The sequence below is a fragment of the Panthera pardus genome, unplaced genomic scaffold (genome assembly GCF_024362965.1).
Source record: "Panthera pardus isolate Hobbes unplaced genomic scaffold, ASM2436296v1 HiC_scaffold_22, whole genome shotgun sequence".
Lineage (NCBI taxonomy): Eukaryota > Metazoa > Chordata > Mammalia > Carnivora > Felidae > Panthera > Panthera pardus.
Window position 1 is genome coordinate 86,357,033 of NW_026526788.1, and position 19,005 is coordinate 86,376,037.

The 19,005-nt window shown below is 61.2% G+C and overlaps 1 protein-coding gene across 1 annotated transcript in view; it reads right to left on the reverse strand.

The window, feature by feature from the left end:
* Positions 1 to 2,350: 2,350 nt before the first annotated feature.
* Positions 2,351 to 19,005, reverse strand: part of CFAP46 (cilia and flagella associated protein 46) — a 93,844-nt gene continuing 77,189 nt past the window's right edge. Inside the window, 15 exon segments of the mRNA XM_053910095.1 lie at positions 2,351 to 2,672; positions 2,674 to 2,851; positions 2,930 to 3,066; positions 3,632 to 3,713; positions 5,044 to 5,156; positions 6,211 to 6,313; positions 6,910 to 6,945; positions 7,016 to 7,076; positions 7,178 to 7,251; positions 10,400 to 10,558; positions 11,965 to 12,044; positions 12,893 to 13,014; positions 13,513 to 13,643; positions 14,144 to 14,220; positions 14,664 to 14,761. Of these exon segments, the coding sequence (XP_053766070.1) occupies positions 2,498 to 2,672; positions 2,674 to 2,851; positions 2,930 to 3,066; positions 3,632 to 3,713; positions 5,044 to 5,156; positions 6,211 to 6,313; positions 6,910 to 6,945; positions 7,016 to 7,076; positions 7,178 to 7,251; positions 10,400 to 10,558; positions 11,965 to 12,044; positions 12,893 to 13,014; positions 13,513 to 13,643; positions 14,144 to 14,220; positions 14,664 to 14,761 (1,626 nt within the window). The 3' untranslated portion in view covers positions 2,351 to 2,497.

Sequence of the window (19,005 nt, forward strand, 5' to 3'; positions counted from 1 at the left end):
TCGCGGTGGCCGTCTTCCGTGCTTTTCGCCTCAGTACTTGGCCTGTCCTAGGCCCCAACCCAGGAGGTCCCGGTGCTGACCCCCCCTGGCCCAGAGCAGGGAGGCCGTGCTGCTGCGGGCAAAGGTTTGCCACCAGCGTCCAGGACTCAGGGTCGGGAGGACGTACAACCACCTGCCTGCCTCGCATGCGCCAGGGGACAAACCCTCGAGCATTGTACCGTGTCTGTCTGCTTAGCTCCCGAGCCTCGGCCCAGATGGTGACCAGTGGTCACTTGGCCTGAGACCTGGCATCCTCTGGCCTTTGGGTGGCTGCCTCTGGCTCCCAGGTGGCCCCAGAGCCAGTGTTCAGAGGCCTGGAGAGGGCGTTCTCAGTGGCCCCCAGGGCCAGCGTGCCCGGGCCTTGCTGCCGGGCTCCTGGGGACAAAGACACTCTGTGGCCTGGCCTTGGCAGATGTCCGAGGGGCTGCTGGCCAGGACGCAGTGCCTGGGGAGATTTGACCCTCCCCCTCCGCCCCGCCTACGGACCCTCTACTGGGGTTGGCTTCACCCCAGAGGCACGTGGAGCTGGCTCTCCCTTACCCCTTGGCTGCAGCCTGGGAGACCCCTGGGACACGGGTCCTAGCCACTCAGCCTCCTGCCCGAAGCTCCCCGTGGGCCAGGACGGCACCGGTCTTCCTGCCACCCTCAACTCTGGCCGGGTGTCCAACCCTGGGACAGTGGCTTCTCCCGGGGGTGTCCTTGCGTGTGGTGCTGCCACGGGGGCAGGGGGGAGGGGGGGCTGGAAGTCCAGCTTTGGGGGAGGTGACGTGGCTGTGTGTCCCACGCTGGGGAACTCCAGCCCACATGTGGTTGCCCCACACAGAGCCTCCGGGTGCCTCCTGGGGGCCCGGCCTCAAGGGCACGTCCACGGGCACCTCCTGCTGGCCTCCTCCGGGCTTGACTTCATTCGTTCATGCATTCACTCAGCAAATACTGGCTGGACCCCGCCACAGGATGGTGCCAGACCGAGCGCCCCTCCAGGGACTCGAGCCAAGCTGCGTACCCGGGGTCACAGAAACCACACCACAGATGCCACACCACAGTGATTTAGTCGTTTTTACTAAAGCACATAAACTTCCAGGAGCCAGGGCGTGGCGGCCAGGGTGGGCATCTGGGACCGTGAGCCTCACCCCAGGGAGGCTGTCTTCCAAAGGGCCCGCCTGCTGCTGACACCCGTGGGAGGTGGAGGCCACCCTTTGTCCCAGCCCCTAGGCCCGCGTCCAGGCGGCCCCCCCCCCCCCACCACGGGACTATTGGGAACGCCCGGGGCAGGGGAGGGATCTGGGGGTCGGGCAGCTGCGGGGCCAGCCCTGATGCACCCCTCGCCCCACCCGCCCTGCGGAGCCCCCAGAGGCATCCCCTCCCCTCCACGAGGGTCCGGTGCACGTGGAGGGGGGGGAACGGAGGCAGCCCCAGAGGCAGCCGGACCGGGAGGCCCTGGCGTGACCCTGCGCAGAACTGGGACTCGGGGACAAGGCCGCTGGAGGAGGGGCGCCTACGGATAGGGTGGGGAGGGGTGGGCGGTGGGTCCTCAGAGGGGCCGTCGAGGTCCGTGTCCTCTGGAGTCACCCAATGGCCAGGTGTGGCAGCCCATACAGGACCGAGTTGAGGGCGACGGGGAGCCGCTCGGAGCCGTGCAGCTGTGGCTGGAAGGACGGCAGCTGGTCCTTGGAGGCCCACGGAGACTCATCTGAGGACGGCACAGCTCACTGGGGGCAGGACGCCCGGGGCCCGAGAGAGGCTCACGCACGCGGGGGGCGGGGGTGCTCCCGACCCTGCCTCCAGACGTAGCCCTGAACACGGGCCCTGCCGCACGCCCACACCCGGGACACCGAGTGTCCCCACCCCCCGTCCCCTCCGCACCACCTCCCCACTCTGAGTGTGAGGCGTCCAGAAGCTTCCAGTAGCTCGGGGCCTCCTCCTGCCACCAGCTGGCCGCCACCGCTAACTGGGGGCAGGGCGTGCATGACAATCACGGTGCTGTCCCTTCCTTTCACTGCCCATCAGCGCGGGACCACGGAGCACGCAGGAGCCACGGCCTCCTCTCCCGCCACCCCCAGCGCAAGTCAGCAGCTCCTCCACCACCGGCTCTTTCTAGACGCCATCGACCTTCGTGCACCTGCTGACGCCAGGCCCTCCCTCCCTCCTCCATCCATTGAAGCCGCGCTTATCGTTTGGCACTGTGTTCCGGGCACCGGGGACCACGTAACCCTTTGTGCTGTTTGTCTGAAGCCTTCGTGGTAAGTCACCCTGGGATAAACCTCTCTTAGTTACGGCAGACTGTTCCTTTAACGCGCTGCTCTGCTCGAGCTATGGCTGGTGTCGTATTTATCTTCAGCCCCAGCACCTTACGTGAAGGTGTGAAGGGGTGTCTGTCTGCTCTGAAGAACAAAGCCCCGGGGCCCCCGCTCCCAGGGAGCACACCTGGGCTTTCAGAACTTATGTGACTTGGACGGTTCTAAAGACAGACGGGCAGTTCTAACAGCCAGGGTGCCTCCCCTAAGGATTTAGGACGCCAGGCGTCCCTGAGGCTGCTGTCAGCCTGTGCAGAGACAGGAGGCAGACACCCTAGCCTGCGGGGCTGCGGGGCTGCGGGGCTGCGGGGCTGCGGGCAGGGACACGGGGCTGTGGAGCTGCAGGGACACTGGCAGAGACGAGGGGCGGGGACACAGGCCGGGAGGTGGCCCTGCACGGCAGAGGACGAGCGGGGATGTGGAACAGCTTCCGTTACCATGGTTGTTCGTGTCCCCAGCTCCCGTCTGCCGGAGGAGATGGGCGGCCCTCCCGATGGGCCTGCCAGCTGTCAACAGATCTAGGAAAGAAACATCCTCAGGCTGGCCAGGGACCCCGCCGGCAGGCTCCCGGGGAGGGGACGGCCGCGCCCACTCACTTTCCCACAGGACGCTGGCCCGCAGCGCATTGTCCTGCAGGAAGGTCGGCCACTGGTTTGCCAGGATGCTCCTGACCCCCACCAGACTCAGAAGGACGGCAGTCTCGACGGGCCTCTCCAGGGAGAGCTGGGCCACACTGCGGGGACCAGGATCCAGTGTGACCGCCTGAACCGTCCCCAGTGCACAGCCCGAATAGCACCAAGTTGGGCATGTGTCCTTCGATGGACAGCTCTCCAAGTTCTTGGAAGAATTGAGAACGCATTCCCACCCCCCACCCTGCCCGCCTCGGCAGATTAAACGTCATCTAACAAGAAGCCTCCAGAGTGCTGCCAGATCCTTCCGGACCACTCCCAGCATGGCAGTGGAGCCAGGAGTCGCGGCATCCGTCGTGAGGCGGGGACCCTGCTGCGCCACCTCGGCGGCCCCCCCCGGCCCTGTGGGGAGCCCCGAAGCCAGGGCACCCTCCCAGCCCCCGCCCTCTGTCCTGGGGGTCTGCGTTGGGGCTGCCCTCCCGCCTCCACAATGCCCCGGCCAGACTCTTCCAGGGAAGGGGTCGGGGCAGACTGCGGAGTCCCGGCTCCCTCGTGGGGCTCTGTCTTCCCCCCACGCCCCCCGGCCCCCACCACGAGCCCCCCAGTCAGGGATGTGGAGGCGGGGCTGCTGGCACGGGGCGGGGGCGGGGCGGGGGGGACATCGGGCACCTCTTGCTGTCCGAGTGCTCTGTGTGCCGCTGCATGCTCTCGTAGGACCTCGTCAGGTCCAGCAGGACCATCATCTGGCACCCTGCGGGACCCAGGAGGGCAGAGCTCAGCCGCCGCACGCCCGGGTGGAGGAGGCCAGTGGCCTCGCCCGGCTGGGGCTTGACGTCCACGGGCCCTCTTCCAAGGCCCCCCGGCCACCTGAGCCCGCGGGCACAGCATTTGCTTCGGGAACCCCACACCCTTCACAGGCTCCTGGTGCCAGCGGGCTGGGCTGGGCGGCAGGGGGGCTGGGAGGCACCCTCTGGGCCATGGCCTGGCCCCCCTGCTCAGCAGAGGCTCTTGGCCCCGGTCTTGCTGGGGGAAGGGGGGGCCGGGGGGGGGTATTTGGACACACATGGTGAGAGTCGGTCACCCTGGCTCCGTGGGCCCATGAAACAGGTGCCAGTGCCTGAAGTGTGACACTTAGCTATGGATGTGCAGGGGGCCACACGGGACAGAGGTGGACTCCCCACTTGCTACGGTGGCCTGGCTGAGGGCGGTTCAGGGGGGCTGCCCCAGGGGCAGGCGGGACCTCCCATTCGTGAGGACAAGCCTTGGTCGGGAATGGGGCGGGGGGCACCAAGGGTGCCGTCGGCCCCACGCGCGCACGGTGACTTCGCACACCATCTCGTCTGAGAAGGCTTGGAGTTAAGCTTGAGAGGCCTTGTTTCTGCTGCCCTTTGGGGCGAGGACTCTGCCGGGTGACAGGCTTCTGGGATGGGGCGGTGTGTTGGCCTCACCCCCATCTCCAGGGGGCTGGGAAGGAGACAGGTACCAGGTGACCGTGTGCGGCAGAGGGGGGCGGTGTTCAGGTGCCCTGACCACGGGACGAGTGTCCACGTGCTGCCATCAGCGGGTCAGTTTGAGGGCATCTCCGAGGGGTCCTTGAAAAGGCTCTCCTAGCGACTGTGTAGGGCGGCCGGTCATCCAGCCACCCGCTGAGGAAAAGGCGACTCCAGGGCGAGCCAGACCACCACTCAGAAGCCCTCAGGGGACAGCCAGAGGGAACACAAGGCCCAGGGTGCCCACAGTTACACTAGAAGGAGTGGTGGGGGCGTGATCAGCATGTTCCGCGGAAATGCCCACCCCAGCCCTCCTGGACTCTGCAGGCACAGCCCCGGGGGATGACCCACCCAGGCCCTAACTCTGGCTGGGCCTGCCAGGTCCAGAACTCAGAACTGGCAGGAGGGGGGTGAGGGCAGGAGGGGCTTCCCCCACAGCTCTGCCGTGCTTCTAGGGAGGCCCCAGCCCTCGGAGCCCTTCATCAGACAGTCGACGCCTGATGGAGACGCGGGGGCCTGGCTCCGTGTCTGTGCTGGTTCCTGTCGTCCTGGCAGACAGTCAGGCTTGGGGGCGCCGAGGGGCTGTCTCACCTTGTAGGTTCGTGGCAGCCAACCTTTCCACCACTATGTGGGACAGGAAGCTCTCCATCCCGTAGAAGAAGAAGCCACTGCAGCTGCCCAGGAGCTGTTCCCACTCAGCCTGGCTGTAAAGGGAAGGAGGGTGGCCCGGTGGATGGAGCCGGGCAGGCAGCAGGTATCCCAGGGCGTCCCAGGGGGTCCTGGCTGTGGCAGCCAGGACCGGATCTGTCCTGAGGCCTTAGGGCTGCAGCTGCGGGCAGGAGAAACTCTCGGGACGTGTTTCTAAAGCAAAGCCCGTCCTGTGCTCCTTGCTCCCTGTCCCACCCCTCCGCTCAGGCAGAACTAATAATGTCCACCCTCCTGGTGCCCCCTGTTGCCCTCAACCCTGGGTTCTACCCATGTGGTTCTCCTGAGAAGCTACATCCCGTCCCTGGAATGAACCCTCCTTTCACTGTGCAGCGGCTCTGGAAAGTGCTGGAAGGACACTTCCCTAATGGCCAACCTCTCCCAGGTCTCTGAGAGGACCCCAGGTGAGCATCCCTGTTCCCAGCCAGCGCTCTGCACCACTCCAGGAGGCCCCGCCCCCCCCACGCCTCCCCACAGGCCACGCCCACTAACGCCCTTGCCCATCTGCCGGAGGACCCGCCCCAGCAGGCCCCAGGGCACAATCCCACTGCAGCCCCGCCCCTCCCCCCGCAGGCCCCGCCCACCCACAGCCCCCACCCAGCACCCCCTCCCCCTGCCCCCAGCACGTTCTCCCCTGCCTTCCCTCAACCAAGTGCCAAAGCCTGGGGCACACCCTGCACCTTGGGCAGAAGTACACCCTTGGGTGCTAGGTCCTCATCTGTAAAGTGGGACAAAGACAATGACCCCCCCCCCCCCCCCCCCCCGCCATCCAGGCACCTTGAGGACCAGGAGCCCACTGCATGATGACCAAAGGCCGGACCACAGGAGCCTCTGGGGGTGGGGTGGGAGTGTGGTTCCCGGGATAAAATGGGGGTTCAAGGTTGGGGGGAGGCTGAGGGAAACAGGGAGAAGCGAGGGGCCAGGGGGAGACGGAAGCCAGTGGTCCCACCGCCCCCACCCCCACCCCCACCCTCGAGTGTGGGGAGCACCCCTCTGGTGGGTCACATAAACCGGCTCGATGGGGGACGGTGTCTCCAGACAGCAGACACCGACCTCGGGAAGTGCATGTTTCCCAGATGTCCCACCCACAGAGCAGTGAACGAGTCTCGGAATCTTTCCAAAATTTCCCGGGTTACGGAGACAGGAGTCAGCATGTCTGCAACACAAATTGAATGGGGACGAGACACAGGAGCTTGTCTCACACGTGGAACCCTGAGGGGCTACAGGCAGCAGCAGGCCCCGGTGTGACCGCGGCGTGGCCTTGGCGTGTCCCTTGGTGCGCACCTAGCGTGGCCCTCGTGTGGCTGTGGTGGACCTGGTGCGCACAGAGGGGGACATGGTGGAGTCGACATCTATCGCTTGTGGAAATGTCAACGCTCCTTCCCTTCCCTAAATCTCTCCTAAAAGGTTTTGAAAACCAGCTTAGCAAAAGAAAAACCCAAGGAACTAAACACTTAAAGCCACAGGGGACGGCACCAAGCCACGTTTCGGGCCCTGAGGGTCACCGGACCTCGCTTCAGGTGCTCATTCGTCGTACAACTGACGTCCTGACTTGGCTGTGATGGCCAGGAAGGGCCGCAGAGCACAGGTGCGCGTCCGGGCCCCAGGGCCCCACTCCCCCTGCGTGGTCGGGGTAACGGGAGGCGGCCGAGAGCAGAGGCCGCAGCGCTGAGCCCGCGCCACGCTGCGCCAGAGTCCACGGGGGGGTTGTGGCCTGTGTGTGCACGTCGAGGGCCCGTGAGAGGCACTTGCCTATGACCCGGGCCTCCTCGTAGGGGTCCACGATGACTGGGTCTGGGTTAAGGAGCAACAGCCCGCAGGCTTGGGTGTCCCGGGCGGTGGGGCGGATAAAGGATACACTTGAAGTTGTCGGGGTCGACCACGATGCAGTCGGGGGGGATGAGCCGGGGCGCAGCGTCCTGCTCCACAGACAAGGGTCTTTAGGGGCCCCGTGGCCCTCAGGCAGACCCCGGGCTCCCCGGGCCCTCCGCCTGTGGCCGGCGAGGCCTCCTCTGCCCACCTTGTGTCCCTTCTTAGCTGGATTTCTCTTCCTGAACTGTCTGCCTTTGCCCTCCTTCTTCACGGCCCCGTCGGCTGCGGACAAGAAAAGAAGGTGTTTGGAGCCAGTAGAGGTGGAGGCACGAGGCAGTACGAATGCACTAAACGCCCCTGAACTGTTCACTTTAAGGGGGTTCATTTTACATTCTGTAAATTTCATCTCAATAAAAAAAAAAACCCAAGAAGTAGTGACAACGATTGATTTTAATTTTTCTGAAGTTGTGAAAGCAGCAATTTCTCCCATGTAAAGGCTCGCGGGACTGGCAAAGGCCCGAGCCAGGAGACCTCGAGAAAGGAACAGTCACCAGAGAAGCCCCCGGCCCACCTGGCTGGCCATTCACACACCACGCGGGGCACCCGCCAGTGTGCCTGCTGCAGCGGCCCTGTCGCGGGGCCGGACCCTGCTGGCTCCCTGCCTCCTGCACGGGCATTTCCACCTCACTGCTCTGCTGGCTTGTGGATTCTTTCGCAAGTTCTGGAAATAGTGACAGGTGACTTCCTCTCTGTCGGCCCTCATGTCTCTTATTCCTGTGGGTGCACTCACATTCCAGGAGGGAAGGGGCACAAGAGCAGGGCTCTGGCCGCGTCCTGTGTGCTGTGCCATCAAGAAGGCGGCTTGCTGGGGACCCGGATGGACCCTCCGCCAGGGCGAGCGGTGTTCATTCCCAGCCGGTTTGCTAAGAATTTCTATTACGAATGCATTCATTTTAAGAAATGCTGTCTCTCTGCAGTGACTAAGATGCTTATTAAGTTCGTTTTCCCTTGGTCTAATTTAATGACGCTTATAACTTTCAAGGTCAGAATGGGTGATGAAAGTCATATTTTTCTCTCTCGTGCCGTTCTTGGCAGTTTGGGGGTGTGGGGCCAACAGAGGCTGGAGGGGTGGCCCTTTTTCCCAATTCTCAGGGAGATTTGTTAAGATTGACATCAGCTGTTTCTGGAAAGTCTACCCGGTCGGTTTCAACAGCAGATGTAGGTCCACTGATCTCCCCTCTTTGTTGGTTATGAGAGCACGCGGAGTTTTCCTCCTTGAGTCCACGAGCTGTGTTTTCCAGGACTCGGCCTGCTTCGGCCGCGCGCTTGAACGTACTTCGTAAGGTCACTCGTAGCGTCGTCTTACCATCTTTCGGATCTCTGATGCATCTGTAGGGTCGGAGTCTCTTTTCACTCCTCACGTTGTGCATTTGTGCCCCATCCACATTTTTCTTGACCATTCTCACTGGGATGTGTCTATTTTACGAGTTTTTAAAAACTTTTGTCTCTTTGCTGATGTCTGCTCATGTGCTTGCGGCCCCCCCTCCTCTGCCTTGAGGATTTTGTGTTCTTGCTCCAACTCCATAAATTCCACGCTCAACTTCCACACTTCCAGAGACTAGAGGTCCGGGGCCTTCCTGTGATCACTTCTCCTGAGTCCCACGAGATATGCAGGGGTGCGGTTTTAAATTTCCGAATGGGGATTCAAGAAAGCCACCTTTTGGTAGTGGTCTCCGTGCTGACCACGCTGGCGTCGGCCAGCGTCTGGGATGGTTCCGGGTGCTGCTCCCCATATTTTGAGGCTATCAACCGTTGCCGCTGTGTGACAACCCCACCCCAGGGCGCCTCTGGCTGTGGAGCCTGTTCCACGTGGCAGTGGGCAGCTGTCCCTTCCGGTCACCCTGACGATCTCTTTCTGACGCGGGGTGTCCTTTGGCTTAGCCACGTGTCTTGTACACACGGCACCTGTGTGTGCAACGTCCTCTTGTCCACGCCGTCACTCAGTGGGCAGGCGTGTGGCCCGTTTGTGTATTTACTTACGATCTAGATGGATTAACTCCCGTCGCCCCACTGTTTGGTTTGTGTTTGTCCCACTATCTGTGCGTGCTTCCCCGTCACCGGCTCTCGCAGCCCCACGGCTGCGTCATTTCTCTCGTTCGTCTTCCCTCTTCACCAGCGTGGACTCTATACGCCGATTCCCTTCTTCTGTGGTTGTCCGTAGACGTGTACTGGGAGCACTCACCACACAGAGAACCCGCCTCCAGCCTGGGCCGTTGGACACTTCTGCTTGTCACCCCTCTGCAAAGTGTTAGAAAGGCTCACCTCCCATTTAGCCAGTGTTTCTGTCACTCCACGGTGAGAACCGTTGCCGCTGTAACAAGTGACCACAATGGAGGGACTTAAAGCAACACACACGTGGTTCTCACACTTGTGCAGAGGAGTCCTTCTGGCGGACGATTTGCCCGGGACTGCTTCCTCCTGGGGCTGCGCACAACGGGCTCCACCTTGTCCAGCCTGGGCTGGGGCGCCGCCCCGTCCTTAGAGGCAGCAGCACGGCCTCCTCCCATCTGTCTGTGACCTCCTGCCTCCATCTTACGAGGGGCTGCTCTGCCTTGGACGCCGTTAAAATGCCGCCGGGGGGGCTCATCAGTCTGACCGCCTTCCCTGGAGTCTCCGCTCCGCTTCTCATGTTGGGGGCTTCTGGAAACTTCTGGACACACGGGGTTACAGTCTTTGTCCGATTCTGGGGGGACACCGGCGGTCCCTGGTCCCAGGACTCCCCTCCCAGGGCTCGGGCCGTGGCGCATTGGGCCCCGCGTCCCCCGTGGCTCCCTCTCGGGGCTCAGGCTCCGTGCCCGCTCTCTGGCGTCGCAAAGCCGCTGCTCCCTCTACGTCGCCTTTCCCCTGCTTTCAGTTGGAAGGGCAGAGGTGGCCCTTGCCGCTCCATCCGGGATGCAGGTGAAGGTGCAAACTATTTGTTCTCAGCTTCCCTTCCTACTCACTGAAGTGCAGCGTGTCTGCCGGGGACGGCACGGAGGGAGGGCCTTCCCATACCCGGCGCACCTGCGTGAAAGGCGCCTGCGGACAGGCCACGGTCAGCCGGAGTCCGCAGCTGCCCCCAGGCCCGCGTCCCGGCCCCCGAACCTCCGGTCATCACCTTTCGCCACCTAGTCCGTGACTAGCCCGTCACCGGCTGCTGGCTGCCGTCCCTGCCTTTCAAACCCAAGCGTGCCAGGCCACGGCCGACGCTCAATGCCCCCTTCGGCGCGGCTCACAGACGCCCGGCACACACCAGCGGTTCTGCGATACCTCGAACCCACGCGTGCCTAGAAAAGCGCTGCCACGGCCCATGATGACCGTCTGCCAGGAGTCCACGTGAAGGTAACCTGGTCCCGTTTTGAAGTTAACTGTGGCCCAGGACACCTCTCACCTGTCTCCTCTCGACGGAGGCGGCTCCACAGCACCTGCAGGGAAAACTCTCGGGCCACGGAGTCCACCCCTTCCTCAAACACGGAGAGACCTTCCAGCGGCAGCTCCAGAAGATGCCTGTCCGCAATGAGGATGGTGTCGTTCGCAGCCTCGGGCTCAGCTGTGGACAGGGCAGCACCAGCTACGGAGGCCGCAGGAGACGAGCTCCCGAGGACGCGCAGACCCCTGGGCGGGCCTGCCCGTCACCGCTGATGCCGGTCGGCTGGAGACACAGGAAGAAGTCTGAGCTCGGCTCAGCCTGTGACGGGAGGGGGGCAGGGGGGCGGCAGGACGCGCGGGGGCGTCTGGGGGAAGGACGGCACAGCTGGGTCACGGCTCCGAGCCGGACGCGGCCTGGGTCACAGGACGGCCGGGCCTCCGCGGGTCTGAGGGCCCGCCTCCCGGAGCAGGTCCTGGAATCCACGACTCCTAACCGGGGAGCCACCTCTCAGAGGACGAAGCCTTGCACCCGTGATGTGGCAGCTCCTCCACGTGACCACGGAACCCTCGGAGGATCACGTGGGCCCTGCTTGGCCAGTTAGAGAAACCCTGTCCTTTCCGACAGGCGTAAATGGTAGTAAGGGTGAGGCCACTAGACCCCTCGGTCGAATTTACCGTACGCACGAAGGGAAACAAATCACTGTGGTGAGCGAGGGCTGCGTCTGGGGATCTCAAGTCCGAATCCCGGCGGACCAAGGTGACCGCGGGTGGGCCGACTCCGGCCCCTCAGCTGGAGCGGGAAGCACCACCCCCTGCCCCGCAGCCGCACGCACCCCCCACCCTCATCTGTCGTCCGGCTGCGGAGCCGCGAGTGCGTGCAGGTGGGTGCGCGGTGGCAGCGCCGTGTGGGGAGGGGGCACCAGCGGGGCTTCCGGGTCAGAGCACCTGCTGGGTCAGAGCACCCGAGGCGGGCGCGCTCCTTTCCCTCCCGCCCGATGACCCCGCGTGGGCCCCAGAAAAGGACACAGATGAAAATGCCTTCGAACGAGAGCGATGGATACGACCGCAGGTGCCGGGTGGGAGATGGACGCCTCGTGGTCACACTCCGCTCCGGCCGCGGGGCTGGGAGGGCGGTGCGAGCGCATTTCCCACGTTTTCAGGCCCATCGAGTGGGAAACCGGAGGGGCTGTCCTGCCCGCGTGGAGACGACCGGGAAGCCCCCGGAGCTCAGGCGCTGGGCGCCCCCTCCCCAGGGGTGGCCAGACCAGCACGCGTCGTCCTTCACTCAGGAGCCAGCAGGTCCCTGTGCAGAAGCTGGTCGCGCCCTCGTGTCATCTGGGGCGCCCGCTCCCGAGGGTGACGGGCAGTATGCCACCACGCGGGCCACCAGCTCCCCCAGGAGGGGCGGGTCTGCGGGTGCAGGAAGCCCCCGCTCCGGGCTCTGGTACGTGGGGCGCACAGACCCCTGAGGGGACTTTCTCACGCCCTGTGGGCGCTCAGCACCCTGGGAGACCCTCAGGGGACGCCTATTTCTGACCCACCTGGGCTCCCCCAACCCAGCTTCCTCTCCGGCGCGCTCTCACTCACCCCGGGGCAGGGACACTTTCCTTTCCTTGTCTTTGCCCTTTGGTCTCCCTGAATCCGTGACGACGGTGGGCACCTGTGTTCTGGAGGCCAAAGGCACGTCCTCAGGTTTTTAAAAACACACGAAAATCACACGTACTAAGGACGTAAAGAACATCTCCCTGGACCGTTTCACATCAGGGCAGGGAGTGTCACTTTTGGGGGCCGGTCTCACTGAGATGGGGGCAGGGATAACTGGGCACAGACAGAAACAAAGGCGGCCCAAGGCCTCTGCCTTCCCTACCAAGAATAAGTCAAAGGGGTTCAGGACCCCGGGCCACGTGTCCCACTCCCACCCTGTACGGGCACCAGGCACTGCAAGGGCATGGGGCGGAGGGGACCTGAGTGGTGGGGATGTTCCCCCAGAAAAGATTTTCAGCAGAGTCAGGACTTTTTCCCTAAGACAGAGGCCCCGAGTCGGGCATTCTGGATTTGAGGGGCCCTTTGACCTTTCCCGTCTGAATTCAGCACGGTCTGATTTAGGGCAGAGCAAAGCTCATCAACTTCACAGCAGAGACCCGAACCTCCACATGGGAATGACGCCCACCCAGCCCACCGCCGGCCACTCAGCTCATGCTGGGCTTCGGGGAGGCTGGGGTCAGAGCTGGCTTGCAGGCTGAGCCCCCGTCCTGGCCAACCTGGCCCCCAGCCCCCTATTCCTGACCGCCCCCAGCACCTTCGGGCATCACTTCTGGGGACAGAGAGATGGTGATTCCCTTCCCTGTCCCGAGGAGAGTCCTGGACTTTGTGCTCGAAACCCGCCCCCACCCGGACCACGACATCTAGCTAGTACTGCCCTGTCCCCCCCCACCCCCTCACCCCGTGGCCTCCACCCTCGTGCCAGGAGCTGCTCAGACAGCAAACACTTCCGCAATCAGCCTGCGACAGGTACCTGGCCTCAGGGCTGCCGAGCACTGGAAACAGCGGCCTCAGGTACCCCTCCATGGACGCCAGGACTTCCCCAAACTTCCGCAGAGAGTGCCCTTCCCTCTCAGGAGGCGCGTTTTCCAATTCCTGACTCAGCCCAAACATCAGGCCGTGATCAGAGGCGTCTCAGGGGGCCTCATAAAATCCCAGCCCAGTTAGCGCACAGAGTGAGGAAGACGCTGCAGGACCCGCCCTTCCAAAAGAAAGCTTGGCGGCCAGGGGCGCAGCTCAGCTGCACAGCAGGCTCCTTGCACCCCACCGGCCCGCCCCAGGCACCGGGCTCCACCGGACCCCAGACTCCTTGCCGGTCCCAGCCGCCCGCTCCTCTGGGGCCCGCCCTGGCGCCCCCAGCCCCACTGGTTCCTCTGCTCACATCATGGAGGCACCTGCACCAGGCTCGCTCAAGGAGTCGAAAAGCATCGGCCATCCTGCCGGGACCCCGACCTGGGCGTCCGGCAACGCCTGGGGTCCGGATGACCGGTGCCGCTCACCCAGCACCCCTCCTTCACCTCACTGCAGCCGGGCCGGGGTCCTGGTCCCACCCGCGTGACGGAGCAGCCCAGGCAGCTGGGCTCGGGGTCTCACCGTGCTTGAGTTCAGGGTCATGTCCTCATTGGTCACCTCCACCTGGGTCAGCTCCCGGAACTGCTGGGCATCGGCCAATAGGCAGGAGAAGGTGGCTGGGTTCACAGCCACCCGTGCCACCTTGCAGAAGCCTGTGGAGACCGACACTGCCGCTGTCCCCCCCCCCCCATAGTCTGAGGGGCCGAGGACAGACGGAGCGGGGGCTGTGCATGAACACTGGGAGTCGATACACACGGGCACTCATGGTGGCTGTCAGAGTGGGGGCTCAGGCGGGTGTCCCCCAGTCTACAGCCTTCCTTAGTTTTCAGTGAAACAGGAAGTGGAATTATGTGCCTGAGGTGTAAGGAAGAAAGGGGGAAGTAGTGATTCCTGGGAGAAGAGATTGTGGAGCCGAGTGAGGGCCACCCAGGGACTTTGAGCATCACCAGCCCCGAGGGCAGCCGAGGCTGGGGTCCGGCCCTGGGAAACACACGTCTCTGCCCGAGTTCCCGTCTCTCACGGGCTCAACGAGCCCCACCCAGCAAGCCTCCCCCCTCTTCAGGCCCCCCCCCCCCCCGGTGGAGAAAGGCAGGTCCACCTGCCCCCCTGCTGAGGACCGTGTTTGAGGACCGCCTCCTGCAACGGAACTCACCGCCCGCTTGGGGCATCTTCCCTTTGGCCGCAGGGACCGACCTGGGTCTCTCGTAGGCAGCGCCATACAGATGGGTCCTGTTGCCAAGACACGGGGCAGGGTCAGAGCCCAGCTCGTGGGGCCCTCGGGGAGCCCGTTCAGCGGACCACACACACCCTGGTGGGGCCCCCTCCCCACGAATGCCTTGGCCAAGTCAAGACACAGAATTGAAACAGACCCATCTGGGCACAGTCGTCGCCGTGAGCTGTCTGACTTCTCTCTGCTCGGCAGGTGCACGGGCATCGTGTCCCCCTGTCATGCCAGCCTGGTGGGACGCCGCACCCACCCCCTCTCAGCCTGGAGCACCTGCTGGCCTGTGTCTGTCCAGCCAGGGCCTTCGGTGCACCCATAACGTGCCCTGCATGGTGACAACCTCCCCCCCCCCCCCCCGCCCCCAGTGACAGTGCCGTGTCCACGCTGCTCCGCTAGACTTCTTAACAGGGTGGCCAACGTCCCCAGAACAGGGACAAGAAGGACTTACCTGTCCCGCCCGTGCTGCAGAAAGAGAATCCGAAAAGTAGGAGGCATTTCATTCAGGTGGTTAAAATGCTGCTCAGTGACCCAGAGATTTTGCCAAGCCTGCGTGTGACAGACAGGAATCAACGGACCACGCCAGATGCTGGCACAGTCCCTGAGCTGTGCTCAGATGCTTCGTGCCAGGCCTCTGGCTGGGGTCTGCCCAGGCCGGCCTGGGGCGCGACCCCTGCAGGACTCGCGGCCGCCACAAGGGGGCAGAGGGCGCACGCGGACTTCACTGGGATCCACCCAGCTTGCATCCTCTTGGCCTGTGTCGCAAACTTGACCTGCCCTACACATGCAGGCGTAAGAACCCAAACAAGTAACAAACGGAAGATCCACCCGCAACCTAGTGCCTTCCCTCTGTTCCTCCGCCCGGTCCCCTGAACGCCACAAGGCGTGGTCACACGCGTGCCCCTGCCCTCCGCGCACCCTGCTCCCAGGGCACCTGCTCCGAGGCGCATCTGGCTGGGGCGCGCACCCCGTCCCGAGCCCACCCCCTCACCCTCCCCGGCTCCGAGGCGCATCCCGCTCCGCAGCCGTCCCGAGGAACCGGCCCACAAGCACGGGTCCCCACTTGCTACTGAAACCAGCCTCGGGGTGGCGAGCACCGACGGGTGTCTGCACTCACGTCTGAGCACCGATGGTATCTGCATTCATGTCCCAGCTACAGGCGGAGCAGGCACAAAGCAGAAGCATGACCCAGCCACACCCACCCGCCCAGAGGTGGAGCCAGGGCGTCTGGCGCGGAGCGCCCCCTGCTGGGGACCAGACTGGCTTCTTGGAGAGCGCAGGGAGCCCGCCAACAGCCTCTGTCCTCTCCCGGCAGTGGCAGTGGCAGTGGCAGTGGCAGTCCCGTTTGGGCCACCTGGGAAGCTGCGGGTCGGGCCCTGGGCATGTGCTCCCTGGGGACCACGCGGGGGCATTCCACGGGGGTGCAGGCCAGGGACACAGGTGCAGCTGAGCACAGACCCCGACGCCAGAGGGGCTGCTGCGTGGATGCAGGCCCACCCCACCCGTGTGACCCGGGTCCTGCTGAACCTGTCCATTTTAGCGCCTCTGGGGGTCTGGCAGCATCTGAATGCAGGCCTCTTTGCATTCCGCTAATAACTAATGAAGTTGGGGGCCAATAAAAATGTCTATCGACCATTTGGGTATCTTTTGTGAAATTCCACTCTTGTCATTCTTTCCTGCGGGAGTGTCTTTTTCTCACTGACGGGAGCACATCCCCAGTACCACGGGATGTGAGCTCGGGGCCTTTTCTCGGGCTCGCTTGTGTTTAAGTTTGTATTAAAGTACACATGTGCTGCTATGCTAGTTTCGGGTGTACAATGTGGTGATTTGACACTTCGACGCAGCACCCAGGGCTCATCGCGACAGGTGCCCTCCTCGGTCCCGTCACCGGGATCTGCACCACGGTGCCCCTCGCCCCTCGGGGTCACCCTTGACATATGTTGGACGTTATGTGGATGGGTCCGTTTCCAGACTTTTCTTCTGTGCCACTGGTCATTGTCTCTGTATGTGTATATATTCCCCGTGTGTCAATAACATGCTGATCGCGTCAATAACAAGGTCCTGATACCTTGTATAGCAAGTGGGCATTTCTGCACAAATTTTAGAATTGGATCGTCAGTTCTTAAAAAGGTAAACGCCTGCTGGGAGTCTGATGAGGCTTCTGTGGCAACTGCAGATTCATGGCCCATAGGACGCCTTCCTGGGGTGACTTGGCATTTAGGCTCACAAGGCCGCCCAGGAGAATCAGGACAGGTCGGTGCTGGGAACCCCTCTCTCTGGGAGCCATTCCCGGAGACTCCTGTCCGCCCAGTGACAGGTCAGGTACATGGGAATGAGCTCCACAGAGGGCGGGTGCGGGATCACCTGTCAAGTGGTTTTGGCTCATCGTCAACCACGGGCCACTTTCTTAGAGAGCGATACTGACCACGAACTCGGGGGAACACAGCCAGAGTCAGCCCAAGGAGGAAAGCACACACACCTGTCCCTTTGTCCACAGAGAGCAGACGGTCGTCGGAACGGCACGGAGCCTTCCGCCCACACACAGCTCACCTCCTCTGTGCGCATCTTCTCGGATTTCTCTCAGATGGTTTGTAGTTTTCAGGGGAGAGGCCAGGGGTATCTCGTGTCCGATTTCCCCCAGGTACTGATTGTTTTGCTGCTACTGAAGACAGTGTCACTCAGGTATTTTCCTTTTCTGCTTGTTTGCACCTGGCACGCGGAGTGCAGCTGACGCTTCTCTAACGACCTGCGAAATGGGCGCATCGGGCTGGGCTCCCGGCCTCTGTGCTGACTGTTGTTCCTTCACCCCTCCTTTCACCTCTGGCCTCACTGGACGATGCGGAACAGAAGCGCTGACGGCCTCTGGGGCTCCGCCACTCCTGGCTGGAGAAAATCTTTCAACCCTTCAGCAGATAGGCTGAGGTTTGCTCGGGGTTTAAAGGACGTCCTTCATCAAGTTCTGTCAATATGGTGAATTACGTTCATGTTTTTAATATGAAGCCACGGGGAACGTGGCCGTTTGACGCTGATGCACGACCAGGATCTGGCTGGCCAGTGTCTCGTGTCTGCCGATGAGAGAGATTTTCCTTCCTTGTACCACCACCACTAGGTTTCCAGTATGGAGACTTAGCAGACCTTAAAAGAAAGAGGAAGTATTCCTATTCTCTAGGAGCGTTGGGGAGGTTATCTGTACCTTCACCGTTTGGCAGAATTTACTGGTGAAGCCGACTGGGTCTGGGATTTTCTTTGTGGGGATGTTTTTAATAAAGGATTCAATTTCTTTAACAGCTAATAAATTATTCAGATTTTCTGTTCTGTCAGCTTGTACGTTGTATTTTTTGAGAAATTTGTCTATTCCATCCCAATCGTCAAGATAACTGGAGTAAGGTTAAAGAGAATATTCCCTTACGAGCCTTGTGATGTCCAAAGGGTCTCTATGATGTCTTTCTGGTACTGGTATTGGAATCTTTCTGGGTTTTTTTTTCCTTTTTTTTTTTCTTTATTGGGTCTTTCTAAATGTTCATCAACTTTATCAAAATCTTCTCTTTGGAGCCCTTTGATCAGTGTTGGTTTCCTCTATTGTATGTTTGTTTTCAAATTTCGCTATTTCTGTTGCTGTATTTCTAATTTTTTATTTTCTATTTTTCTTAGGTGTTTTTGTTCCAGCCTCTAGAAATCGAAATCTTAGTTACCGTTTTTAAGATTTTTCTCCCTCTAGTCAAGGCTGTATTTTTCCTCTAAGCCCTGCTTTAGACAAGTCTCATAGGTTTTGACATGTAGTGTTTTCATTCTCTAACTCGGTTTAAAACACTTTCTAAATTTCATTGTGATTCCTTCTTTGACTAACCGATGATGATGCTCTCAAAGCAACGGTATCTTTCAGCTGCATCATTTCTACTTCAGTCTCACTGTGGTTGGAAAACAAATGGGAGGATCTCGCTCTGTTGGTGTGTTCAGCTTTGCCACGGCCCGGCTCTGGTCCCTTCTGGTACACGCTCCGTCCAGCCGTCCACGTGGCCGTGGGTCCTCCGCCAGACGTGGGCCTGTCCAGGGCTCCTCTATTCCTATCCCTTCTGCTTTGGGTATTTGAATCTCCGTCATCGTATGTGAAGGTTTAGGATTGTGATTCCCTGTTGACTGATTCCGGGTCACCCGGCTTTCATGTCAGTAGTAACTTCATGATGTAGATGCTCTCTCTCATCTTTTCCGCTCAATATTTCCGGGTCCTTGTGTGTAAAACGTACCCCTTTTAAGCAGCACGTAATTGGACTTTGTTTTTCTTTTCATCCACTCTGACAGTCTTGGTCTTCGGCTTGTTATACTTACTACGACCACAAACCCGTTGGGTTTCTGTCTACTTTGCTCTGCCTTTTCCCCACTGGGACCATATGCTTTTATATTCCCTCACCTCCCCCGCTCTTTCTGCCTGTCTCTGGGATAATAAAATACTATTATTTGATTTTTTCCTTTTTATTAACTTAGTCGCACATTACTTTAGTGGTTACCCTGGGAACTAAGACATTCACCTTTGGCTCATTAGAGTCTAATAAAGATGTAACTTTACCTTTCCCAAGGAGTGACAGACCCTCGGCATCATCTAATCCTTCATCTAATCCTTCCTGCTCTTTGTTTTACTGTCTTGCCTATTAATTCCACAAAATAATTTCAGCTCCACAAGATGTTAGAATTACTGTCTTACGCAGTCAAATTTTATTTCCTATCACTAAACGTTTGCCTTTGGAGTATTCGAGGCACTTGGAGTATTCGAGCCTGCCACATGTCCCAGAGGGCCG